The 12,500-nt window shown below is 45.5% G+C and overlaps 1 protein-coding gene across 1 annotated transcript in view; it reads left to right on the top strand.

Annotated features, from left to right (window-relative positions):
• The window catches only part of arhgef40 (Rho guanine nucleotide exchange factor (GEF) 40), a gene marked incomplete at its 5' end in the record, with an annotated part of 54,384 nt that overhangs the window by 33,145 nt on the left and 8,739 nt on the right, over window positions 1-12,500 (top strand). Inside the window, 3 exons of the mRNA XM_083640246.1 lie at window positions 4,905-5,111; window positions 6,774-6,953; window positions 9,227-9,407. Of these exons, the coding sequence (XP_083496372.1) occupies window positions 4,905-5,111; window positions 6,774-6,953; window positions 9,227-9,407 (568 nt within the window). The remainder of the gene's footprint in view (window positions 1-4,904; window positions 5,112-6,773; window positions 6,954-9,226; window positions 9,408-12,500) is intronic.

Raw genomic sequence — 12,500 nt, 5'->3', positions numbered from 1 at the left:
AACTCTATTTTGAACACATCACAAGCACAAACCAATTAAAGTTGCTTTATTCCATACAGTGGTGGCAATTAAAAAAGAGCTGTATAGCTGCTACACAGTCAAGCTAATGACATGTTTAATGTACACGAGCTGCACTCATTAAAGAAGGATTGTGTGCAAAGTAATTAAATAAGTAAGCTTGCAAGATATAATTAAGTCACACTAATGCATTCACAGCATCACTGGTTCATCTGATTGCTACGGGAACTTTACAAGGAGTTGACAGATCTTTGAGGCTACATTGAGGTTCTGATATAGTGCAATGCTGACAAATCACCACAAGGAGGCACTATAAGCTCATTCACAAACTGGCATCCCTGAAACAGCTTGAGCACATTCTGGATGACGGCGGCAGGCAGGAGTGATTATGGTTATTGTGATGGCGATCGATGTGAAACGGGCGTTCAGGCTAACGATGATGATGATGATGATGATCACTGTGGTGATGATGGCAGTGGTGATGAAGATGACAGCGGTGCATGTGGCAACAAATGTGGATTCCTGCAAAAAGCCAGAGAGAGACAGAGTGGAGTCCACTGCAATGCTCCTATTCAGTACCAAGCGTGCCCTGCGCTCCACTCCTCAGTCTGATGAAGAGCCTGGGGACTAGTCCACTCCTCAGTCTGATGAAGAGCGTATGGACTAGTCCACTCCTCAGTCTGATGAAGAGCCTGAGGACTAGTCCACTCCTCAGTCTGATGAAGAACCTGAGGACTAGTCCACTCCTCAGTCTGATGAAGAGCCTGGGGACTAGTCCACTCCTCGGTCTGATGAAGAACCTGAGGACTAGTCCACTCCTCAGTCTGATGAAGAGCCTGAGGACTAGTCCACTCCTCAGTCTGATGAAGAGCCTGAGGACTAGTCCACTCCTCAGTCTGATGAAGAGCGTATGGACTAGTCCACTCCTCTGTCTGATGAAGAGCCTGAGGACTAGTCCACTCCTCAGTCTGATGAAGAGCCTGAGGACTAGTCCACTCCTCAGTCTGATGAAGAGCCTGAGGACTAGTCCACTCCTCAGTCTGATGAAGAGCGTATGGACTAGTCCACTCCTCAGTCGGTTGAAGAGCCTGGGGACTAGTCCACTCCTCAGTCTGATGAAGAACCTGGGGACTAGTCCACTCAACAGTCTGATGAAGAACCTGGGGACTAGTCCACTCCTCAGTCTGATGAAGAACCTGAGGACTAGTCCACTCCTCAGTCTGATGAAGAGCCTGGGGACTAGTCCACTCCTCAGTCTGATGAAGAACCTGGGGACTAGTCCACTCCTCAGTCTGATGAAGAACCTGGGGACTAGTCCACTCCTCAGTCTGATGAAGAACCTGAGGACTAGTCCACTCCTCAGTCTGATGAAGAGCCTGAGGACTAGTCCACTCCTCAGTCTGATGAAGAGCCTGAGGACTAGTCCACTCCTCAGTCTGATGAAGAGCCTGAGGACTAGTCCACTCCTCAGTCTGATGAAGAACCTGGGGACTAGTCCACTCCTCAGTCTGATGAAGAACCTGAGGACTAGTCCACTCCTCAGTCTGATGAAGAACCTGAGGACTAGTCCACTCCTCAGTCTGATGAAGAGCCTGGGTACTAGTCCACTCCTCAGTCTGATGAAGAGCCTGAGGACTAATCCACTCCTCAGTCTGATGAAGAGCCTGAGGACTAATCCACTCCTCAGTCTGATGAAGAGCCTGAGGACTAATCCACTCCTCAGTCTGATGAAGAGCCTGGGGACTAGTTGGTAATAAATACACTTTAGGGAGCATTGCAATGAGCAGACTCTACTTTGGTTTTTGATGTATGACCTTCATTTGTTTGGCACGTGGGTTCATCACCACTGAGATGGACGATGTGTCCAAACTACTTCTACTTCAACGTGTCATTTGAAACGCTGGGTTAGGTTTTAGATCCCCTGAAAGAGAGAGAAATGTCGTACAAGTGTTTTTTTACAGTCCTGTTTTTTTCCAACCAAAAAAGCGTTTAAAATCAAAACATTTCCTGATTTTAGACGTTCGTTCCTGACTTGAATCTCAAGTGAAAGTTGCAGCTAACAAACCGAGGAATGCGGCATCAAAAAAGAAAAGTACCGTAAATTCCGGACTATAAGACGCACCGGTGTATAAGCCGCGGGACCAAAATTGACTATTTTTTTCTTCTATAAGCCGCACCGGACTATAAGCCGCGGGTGTTTTGATGTTTAATTACCATATGAAAGGGTTCGTGCACAGAGAGGAATGTCGGGAAAGCGATGGCTGTTTGGGGAAGCTCCCATTTATTAACATTTCAACAAAACAAAACAAAAGTCAGGTCACTAATCCCCAGACAAAATCACACAACAATAGGCTATATGTGCAGCAAACCTGTAACCAGAGAAGTCAAGTCACTAATGCTCGTCTTCCTCTTCTTCCTGCGTACTGAAACCACCAAAGTCCTCATCTTCAGTGTCGGAAACGAACAGGTTCAGGGTGGCTTCGTCAACCACTCTCCTCTCTCCTTCATTGTCACTCAAAACCAACGAACTCCTCTTCATCTATAGCTGTGTTTCCATTACAGTTTTTCGCAAAAGAATTGCGATATTTCTACAACTTCGACAATGTACAATTGCGACTTGTAGGCGTTTCCATTGAAGTTGCGTTTGAGTGATTCCCCGTTGCAGCAGCTGCCACAGTGATTACGCACGGGGATCTGCCCCATATCCCGTCCCCTGCATGCTCAAATCCAACCAATGGTCAATGGAAATCCCAACATGAAGTTACAATGCATATAAACGAGCCTGATTATCAATTCAAAAGAAAATGAGTCGCAAAATGTTGCTGGCTGCGTGAATGCAGTCAGCGCGACAGGCAGAGGAAAAAAGGTAGCCTAATAGCCTACAACTGGTCCGATTTAGAGATGGAGGGGGGAAAAGGCTGATTTGGTTCTATAATTGCACCTGAAACGTGTGCAATGTATTAGCCTACTCACAGTCACTGTATTCACTTCAGACAGCACCACCGCACCAGTGTGTGCTTTTCATCCTCTCATCTCGCCGCTGTGCCAAATGCGCGCACACAGGCAGCCTGCTGTCACCATGGACCGATTTCTGCCATTAAACATTATCTAATTTGCCCGGCTACGCTTTTGCACAACACTCGTCTTTCTGCTAGGTAGCGTTGCTTCAAAGTTTTCCACTTGCTGCGGAGGTTTTGACACGGCTATCGAACCTTACTTACCAAACTTATTTTCCGCTCCTTTTCCAAGGGATAATATGGGTCACATGACGTGCAAATGCGAAAAATGTGTTTCCATTACACTTTTGCGATAAACTGCTATATCGACACGTCTGAAAAACCACCTCATGATCATCTACTGCTCGTTCTCATGCTGTCGAGAACGAGCAAAGCTTTTTTTTGGTGAAAGAATCCTCCAGGGCGCTTCTTGTTAACAGTCCGAGTGAGTGGCAGGTCGAACGTCAAAGGCACTAAATCCATATTTATGATCTGCTCCGGTTCGATGGAATATTCCTTGATCTTCCTTTGTGTGAATTCGCCGAAGTTTGTGATTTTCTCCTGGTAGTCGGGGGAGGGAGTTGATGGGCTTGTGGCCGTTTGCTTACCGTAATTACCATATGTAAGTGGTCACGCACAGAGGGGATTGTCGGGAAAGAGATGGCTGTTTGAGGAAGCTCCCATTTACCGTATTACCGTAACATTTCAACAAAACAACATAACACAACACCACCGTTGTTTATTTTTACAGTGCACACAGTGTCCGCGGTGTGGTGAAAAGAGGGCAAGAGAGGAAATTAAAACAGAAGTGGATTTATAGTTAGAAAGAGTGCTAAAAAAGAGAGATTTTTTTTTTTTTTTTTTTTTTTTTCTGAAAAAATCCATAGATAAGACGCACCGTTATATAAGCCGCAGGGGCCAAAAAACGGGAAAAAAGCCGCGGCTTATAGTCCGGAATTTACGGTAATTCAACCAGAATGACTTTTCAAAACACATGAAAACATACATGAAACTCACCACATGTCCATTCATTTAGCCACATTTTCAGGGAGCTGAAGACTCATTGAGACCAAAGTGAGGTTGATTTGAACAAGAAAACACTGCAAAAAGATATGCATTATCTTAAGTCGTTTAGTCTCATATTCAGCCTTCCAATCGTTTTTGTTTTAAACCAAAATTCTGACGAGGTGAGATAAATCCTGCAAACAACTTCCAACGCACTTTAACTTTTTCAACTATTTTCTAGAGTGTCAGTATGTTGGAACTCAAATGATTTTTTTGCAGTCGCACAAAACACTTCTTTTCAATGAAAGTAGCCTCATTTACCTTTCCTATGCCCCGCCCCTTTTCCTTGGTCAACTTTCAGCAGCAACAGGTGTGAAATAGAGTGTAAAAGCTGTCAACAATATCTAATATTATATTAATATCTCAAAAACTATACATCATATCCCTGATATTTATATTTAGACACTGTGAGTGAGAGCAGAAGTAGCTGAAGAGTTTGATGTATAATATATGTATGTAGTGTAATATGTTATAAATATGTTATATGTAATATGTATGTAGTGTTAACGTTGTGGGAACTGTCACAGTTTGAATATGTGTGGATTTAGTGAAAGTCAGCTAGAGTGAATTGTGACATCATCATAGGCTGGCTCCAAAGGCTGTCACTACCAATAGCAAGCTTGCCCAACTGCTATTGGAGCACATAGCAAAAAGGGGCGGGACTTAGGAAAGGTCAATTGTTGTCATGTCTACTGTTGATTCACACGAAAACTCACACAAACATTCACATCTTTTTACTTTTTTGTTTCAACAACCTCTCCCTCCCTCCCTCTCTCTCTCTCCCTCTCTTCCCCTCCCTCTCTCTCTCTCCCTCCCCCCTCACAGTCCAGGCTCCCCCCTGCCTCCCCGCTCTCCCCCCTCTCCTTCCCCCACGTGCTGCAGGCGCCCACCCAGCGGCTGGAGCAGTACTGCGAGGCTCTGGAGGAGCTGGGCGGCCTGAACCCCGCCTCCGACTCCGCCCTCTCCATCCTCAGACACGCCCAGCGGCATGGAGAGGACCTCCGCGCCAGCGACCTCATCGTGGGCTGTCCGGTGAGAGCGCCCTAACCCTAACCCTAACCCTGTCCGGTGAGAGCGCCATGTCCCACTTTCAACGCCTGAGATGATTTAACGTCTTTCCGAAGCAAAGCAGCTTCCTTTCAAGAATTGGGTACCACTCTCTATGACACCCGTGTCTATAATACATTATAATCATACTTATTTATAACACATTATAATGCCATCATAATGCATTATGAGTATGGTTATAATCACGCGTAGACGGTTATAAACACATTACTTACAATCTGTCATCAAGCTTTAACAGATTATGAGTAATGTTATAAACCAGTTTATAAAACGGCTCTCTCAAATCAAGCAATCTGATTGGTTCACAGTCATTGTATAATTCCAGTAACCGAGTTCAATAACCCATGGCCATGGGTTATTGGTTGCCATGGCAACTCTCTTACTAAAAGGCAGCTCTGCGCTCGAGCTCCGTGTTGGGCTTTCCAGAAAGCTCTCAGCTTCTCAGCAAGCGCCAGGATTGGCCAATGTCAACTTCAGTCTCCAGAACGATCCAATCAAATCACCCGCAGGTCTATCTTCTTGCTAGAGGTCCCGCCTTACAGTAGTGTCAAAACAAAAAGCTACTCGCTTGCAGCCAGACGCATGATGGCGCAACTCTCTTAGGCTTTGGTTACCTCAAAAACAAAATGGCGGAGACAGCTTTCAGATCCTTGTGAATCGATCTTCGCTTATAACTTTACTAATACTTCGCAGAAAATGATGTTTTGTACAAGAATAGACGCGGGCTAATGTCTTAACCCCTCTCTCGCACGCCCTCACTCTTAACCCCGCATTTCTAAATAAGACGTAACGTTACTTGGTGTCGGCATACGGCTCTGGTGTCGGGCTTTGCAAAAAGCTCTCAGCAAGCGCCAGGATTGGCCAATGTCGACTTCAGTCTCCAGAACGATCCAATCAAATCACCCGCACGTCTATCTTCTTGCTAGAGGTCCCGCCTTACAGTAGTGTTTCAACTGACTCTATCAGAATAAAATGCCAGTCGGACTTATAGTATTATTATTATTATATTATTATACTTGGAAACCATTTTATAAAAGCAATATAGCACTCGAGCAGCGTGTGTTGTGGAATATATCCCGCTGATAAGCTGTTATCCCACTCGGCCTGCGGCCTCGTGGGATAACAGCTTATCAGCGGGATATATTCACCACAACACACTTGCTCTCGTGATATATTGCTTAAATAACTGTCTCTGCATGCAGCTACACGTAGAATGCATTATGATGGCATTATAATGTGTTATAAGCATGATTATAATCTATTATAGACACGGGCTTCATAGAAAGTGTTACCAAGAAGGGGCAGAGTGATCGTCCTTATTTCAAAATTATCCTCACAGATACAACAGATGAACCTGCATCATTATTCCACCTCACTGGAAACGCTGATTTTAAAACTCCACACGAGACCAAGTGAAGATAGATATTAAGATATTATCTCAAGCAGTTTGGCCTTGAGCTTCAGCCTCAGGCCATAGACCATGTGTGCATCCTAATGTGTGTGTGCGTGTGTGCGTGCGTGTGTGTGTGTGTGTGTGTTGTGTGCGTGCGTGTGTGTGTGTGCGTGTGTGTGCGTGTGTGTGTGTGTGCGTGCGTGTGTGTGTGTGTGCGTGCGTGTGTGTTGCAGGTGCCCGTGGCAGAGCGTGGTGAGCTGGTGCGTCACGGGGAGCTGTCTGTGTGCGGGGGGGCGAGGAGGAAGAGGGCGGGACTTAGGAGCGTCTTCCTCTACCAACACATCATCATCTTCACCAAGCAGAAGACCCTGGGCCCCGGACGCACCGCCTACAGCTACAAACACAGCATCAAGGTACACACACACGCACACGCACACACACCTACACGCTAGTGCTGTGAATCTTCACTGGCCTCACGATTCGATTCGACTACGATTCAGAGGGCTACGATTCGATTATAAAATGATTATCGATGCATCTCGATGTATCTTAAATCGATGCATCACTTTTTTCCCCAATACATGATTTATTTTTTCTCACTGTGTGGCGCTACTTTTAAAATAAAAGTGCATTTGGAATTGCATTGTATTATGATCCATAATTAAAATAAACAAATGCATGTACTTCCATTATATTTTATTCGATTATAAAAAAAAAAAAAAAAAAAAAAATCCTTAAAGCAGCTACGAGCAACTTTTTCGATTGTTATTAAACAGTATAATTACAATATTGATGCATCACATCTTACCTATAATAGTAGCTGAGACCAATGCAGAGTAGTCTCGCTTGAACCCCGAGTGAATCGGCCAGTGTAGTCTGTCTGTGGCCAGGGAAGATCAGGAAGTGAAATGAAACGGTTTCCAGCAGCCACTTCGGCCATAACCACAAAATAACTTCCAAAAAACCTGTTAGAATATAACGAGAGATGTTCCCGAGAGTATGCGTGGCGTTCATATTGTTTATGTTATGTTGCTAGGCAGCGCGAACGGGGTAGGCAGGCAGCTGCGTTTCACTTCCGGGTTTCACTTCCGGGTTTATCCGGGCCGGCGTTAAGGAGAGAGAGAGAGAGAGCCCCCTGTTGACGCGAGTTTAGACAGACACAGACTTAATAATCATCTAAGGGAGCAATCTCCAATTCACACGGCTTTGATCTCAGCTACTATTATAGGTAAGATGTGATGCATCAATATTGTAATTATACTGTTTAATAACAATCGAAAAAGTTGCTCGTAGCTGCTTTAATAATCGATTTTTGACATTTGTGAATCGATGCAGAATCGTGCACATCCGCATCGCGATGCATCTTATAATCAATTATTTTTGACACCCCTACTACACACACACACACGCACGCATGGACACGTCACACGCACACACCTACACCTACACACACCTACACATACACACACACACACACACACACACACACACATACACACACACACACACACACACACACACACGCACGGACACGCACACACCTACACACACTCTCTTTAGTCTTTATCTCTACATTTCTCACTGTTTCTCTCTGATGGATTTTGAGCAAAGTCCACTTCCAGAGTTGATGAAATTGAAAGCAAATGAAGACAAACGAGCTGCTGCCAGACTTGACACACACACACATGCACGCACACACACACACGCACACGCACACACACACACACACGCACGCGCGTGCACGCACGCACACACACACATACACACACACACACACACAGACAGAACACACGAGGCCATTCAATCTATACATTTGTTTCCCATCATCACTTCATCATCATCATCACTTCATCATCATCATCATCACTTCCATCAACTTTCCGTTCATCCAAACACTTTGTTTTTGTCGTGTTGAGTTTGCTGATTATTTGATCTGATTGCTCAAATGAATAGTTGCCCCATCTGAGCCTCGTGCCAAATCAAACAGGTGAAGTTGCACGGGGAGCAGGCGTGGACTGCATAATCGGGCACGTCGGGCAAATGCCCGGTGGCCTGGCCTGGCCCGCAGTCAGGCCACTCACTGAACAGCAGGCCAGGCACCGCCTACTGGTTTACTAGTGGTTTTATTACTTTATTCAGGGTTAAAGTGGGTGCATCTCATTGTAAAATTGGACTCGGCCCAAATTGGGCTTCAAACGGCCCAAATCTGGCTTCAAACGGCCCAATTTGGGCTTCAAATGGCCCAAATCTGGCTTCAAACGGCCCAAATTGGGCTTCAAACGGCCAAAAAATTTCACCGCCGCCCTTCAGACGCCGGCATGCGCGTCGGCCCGTATCGGCCTGGCCTGCTTGATATCTAATGCCCGGCCTGAATTATGATCCCAGTCCGCCCCTGACGGGGAGGTTGCCAGCACCACTTTGGAGCAACCTTCTCCAAAACGACTGAAGTCAATGGAGAACTGAGTTCCAAAACCAAAACAGACAAACAATCGAATAGAATCAGCAAAATCAGCAAATCAATCAAATCTAGTTCCGATTTGCACTAAGTGATGTAAATAATGTGTAAATATAAATATACCGTAGGTATTTTTGGAACTCTGGAGGAGTAGATGATGACACAATTCATTTTTGTGTGAACTCTTCCTTTAGGTTGTTCTCAATCTTCTTCTGTGTCTTCTGGCTGCAGGCGGGCGAGATGGGTCTGACTCAGAGTGTGGGCGAGGAGGGCGTGAAGTTTGAGCTGTGGGTGAGACAGGCTCCTCGGACCAGAGACTGCCTCACGCTGCAGACGCAGAGCAGGGAGGACAGGGAGGCCTGGACTCACGACGTCGCCCACCTGCTCTGGACGCACGCCATCAACAACACAGGTACAGTGTGAACTTTGACCCCCCGAAGCCTCAACTTTCTCACACTCAAAAGCCGTCAAACTGAACTCTTCAGCAGACCTGTGTCAGATCGTATTCACAACCTGTAATGTTAAACGCTCGTACCTCGTTCATTTTCTCTAGCCGGTTTATCCTTTTCAAACTCAATCCCAGCATGCACTGGGTGCAGCATGAGGACTACAAACAGACAGATAAACTAACATTTATGCTTACGGGAAATTAAGTGTGTGATCACATTAACAGTTTGTTGTCTTTGGTCCGAGCCATTGCGGAAAAGTTTACTTTGTTCCATTTTTGTAGTTTGTTTGTTTTGGTTCACATTGTCCAGTTACTGTCCAAGCAAAGTTTTGGTAACATGTCATCCTGCCAGGTTAGAGATTTTGGAGGCGCCATATATAGGGCCATATGAAATCTGTTTTATTTTTGTTCCAAATTCTGTTTTATTTTTTCTCAAATTAATTTTTTTCCATTTTAATTTTAATTTAAGGGTTAGGATTGATATTGATGTATCTTTTATTTTTTGATGACTTGGCCATCTCAGACAGCTTCTTCGACATGTTTCTCAAAGCGAAAACCAAGTTGTGAGGTGATTTGTGGGGGGGGGTCAGTTCAGATTACATTCTCACTCCTAACAAACCACACTGCAGTTGGCTTTGGAAGAACACTTTGATATTGTTCTCACCTGGCCAGGTGGACTGAACTACAGAACAGGAGTTAATTTCCCCAGAGTTAGAATAGACGGCTCCAAACATGCCGGCTGTGAACATGCCCCCTTTTAGAGTCACTGATCCACTTGACTTGCATGTCTCTGGAGTGAAGGAGGAAACCGGAGCACCTGGAGGGAAACCTGCACACAAACAGGACTGAACCCTGCTCCTTCTTGCTGTGTGGCGACACCTTGAAACAGAAACGAGACACGCACTGCTGAAAACCATCTTCACAAGTCATGAATGTCATGTTCAGCAGTCTGTGGTTTCCTCTCTCTCATCATCCCCTGCTCAGATCTCTGTGGAGGTCGGGGAGGAGACCTTCCCCTGACTGAAGCTCGAACCTACGAGCTCAATAGTGCAGGGCAGCAAACTAGGGATGGGGCCGATCCGATCCAATATCGGTATCGGGTGCCGATACTGACATAATTCACGGATCGGAATCGTTTTTTTTTCTTTCTTTTTTTTGCAATTCCAGCGCTGGCCGTAATTTGCCCATGTATAATAGTATCCTTCTTTGCTTTGTATATTTTCTTAATTTTGTCTGCTTTTTGCAAGGTATATTAAAAAAAAAATCTTTAATTGGACAAATCTTTGCCTATACTGTATATTCAAGAAAGATATCGGTATCGGAATAATATCGGTATCGGTAGATATCCAAATTCAGGTATCGGAATCGGATCGGAAGTGAAAACATGTGGATCGGTGCATCCCTACAGCAAACAAACTCTCTGAGCCACTTCTTAAGACGTATGTTTTCTCAGAGCTTTTCAGTCTTTCGTCCGGGCGTCCACTTTCAAACCTCCTGACTGATTGAGGCTCGAACCCACAACCTCAAAAGTGTCATGCAGCTGTCAAACTCTGTGAGCCACTGTCATTCCTGTCAGAGCTGTTCAGTCTTCACTCGAGGAGTTCTTCAGAGTTGCAATGGGCACATGTGGTACCACCATGTGCCCACCATGTGCACCACCACTTTTCAACACAAGGTGACGCCCTTCTGTACTCAGATGTCAAATATGGTCTGACGGAGAAGTCTGGGAACTTGAGTCTGGAAAAGTATGGAATTTTGAAATGGAAAATGTGTATGAGGAAAGCTGTACAACATGCCAGGGTTAGGGGTGAGATTCACTAAATATACAGTCAACCAGTAGTACTGTCATATACTTCCAATAAAAGCAGCCATCAAATGCTTACAATAGTAAGCTTAATGTAAAGCTTTATTGAAATATTGTTGGGGGCATTTTTATGACTTCTCCTCTCTCCTTGTCCCCTGTGTCCACTCAGTTATAACTTCTGCTCTCCCCTTGTCCCCTGTGTCCACTCAGTTATAACTTCTGCTCTCTCCTTGTCCCCTGTGTCCACTCAGTTATAACTTCTGCTCTCTCCTTGTCCCCTGTGTCCACTCAGTTATAACTTCTGCTCTCTCCTTGTCCCCTGTGTCCACTCAGTTATAACTTCTGCTCTCTCCTTGTCCCCTGTGTCCACTCAGTTATAACTTCTGCTCTCTCCTTGTCGCCTGTGTCCACTCAGTTATAACTTCTCCTCTCTCCTTGTCGCCTGTGTCCACTCAGTTATAACTTCTGCTCTCTCCTTGTCCCCTGTGTCCACTCAGTTATAACTTCTGCTCTCTCCTTGTCCCCTGTGTCCACTCAGTTATAACTTCTGCTCTCTCCTTGTCCCCTGTGTCCACTCAGTTATAACTTCTGCTCTCTCCTTGTCCCCTGTGTCCACTCAGTTATAACTTCTCCTCTCTCCTTGTCCCCCTGTGTCCACTCAGTTATAACTTCTGCTCTCTCCTTGTCCCCTGTGTCCACTCAGTTATAACTTCTGCTCTCTCCTTGTCCCCTGTGTCCACTCAGTTATAACTTCTGCTCTCTCCTTGTCCCCTGTGTCCACTCAGTTATAACTTCTGCTCTCTCCTTGTCCCCCTGTGTCCACTCAGTTATAACTTCTGCTCTCTCCTTGTCCCCTGTGTCCACTCAGAGTTATAACTTCTGCTCTCTCCTTGTCCCCTGTGTCCACTCAGAGTTATAACTTCTCCTCTCTCCTTGTCCCCTGTGTCCACTCAGTTATAACTTCTGCTCTCTCCTTGTCCCCTGTGCCCACTCAGTTATAACTTCTGCTCTCTCCTTGTCCCCCTGTGTCCACTCAGAGTTATAACTTCTCCTCTCTCCTTGTCCCCTGTGTCCACTCAGTTATAACTTCTGCTCTCTCCTTGTCCCCTGTGTCCACTCAGAGTTATAACTTCTCCTCTCTCCTTGTCCCCTGTGTCCACTCAGTTATAACTTCTGCTCTCTCCTTGTCCCCTGTGCCCACTCAGTTATAACTTCTGCTCTCTCCTTGTCCCCCTGTGTCCACTCAGAGTTAT

Source organism: Poromitra crassiceps, assembly GCF_964638095.1.
Source record: "Poromitra crassiceps genome assembly, chromosome: 7".
NCBI classification, from domain to species: Eukaryota; Metazoa; Chordata; class Actinopteri; order Beryciformes; family Melamphaidae; genus Poromitra; species Poromitra crassiceps.
The sequence above is the reverse complement of the archived record's forward strand: the minus strand, read 5'-3'. Positions and strand labels throughout refer to the sequence as shown.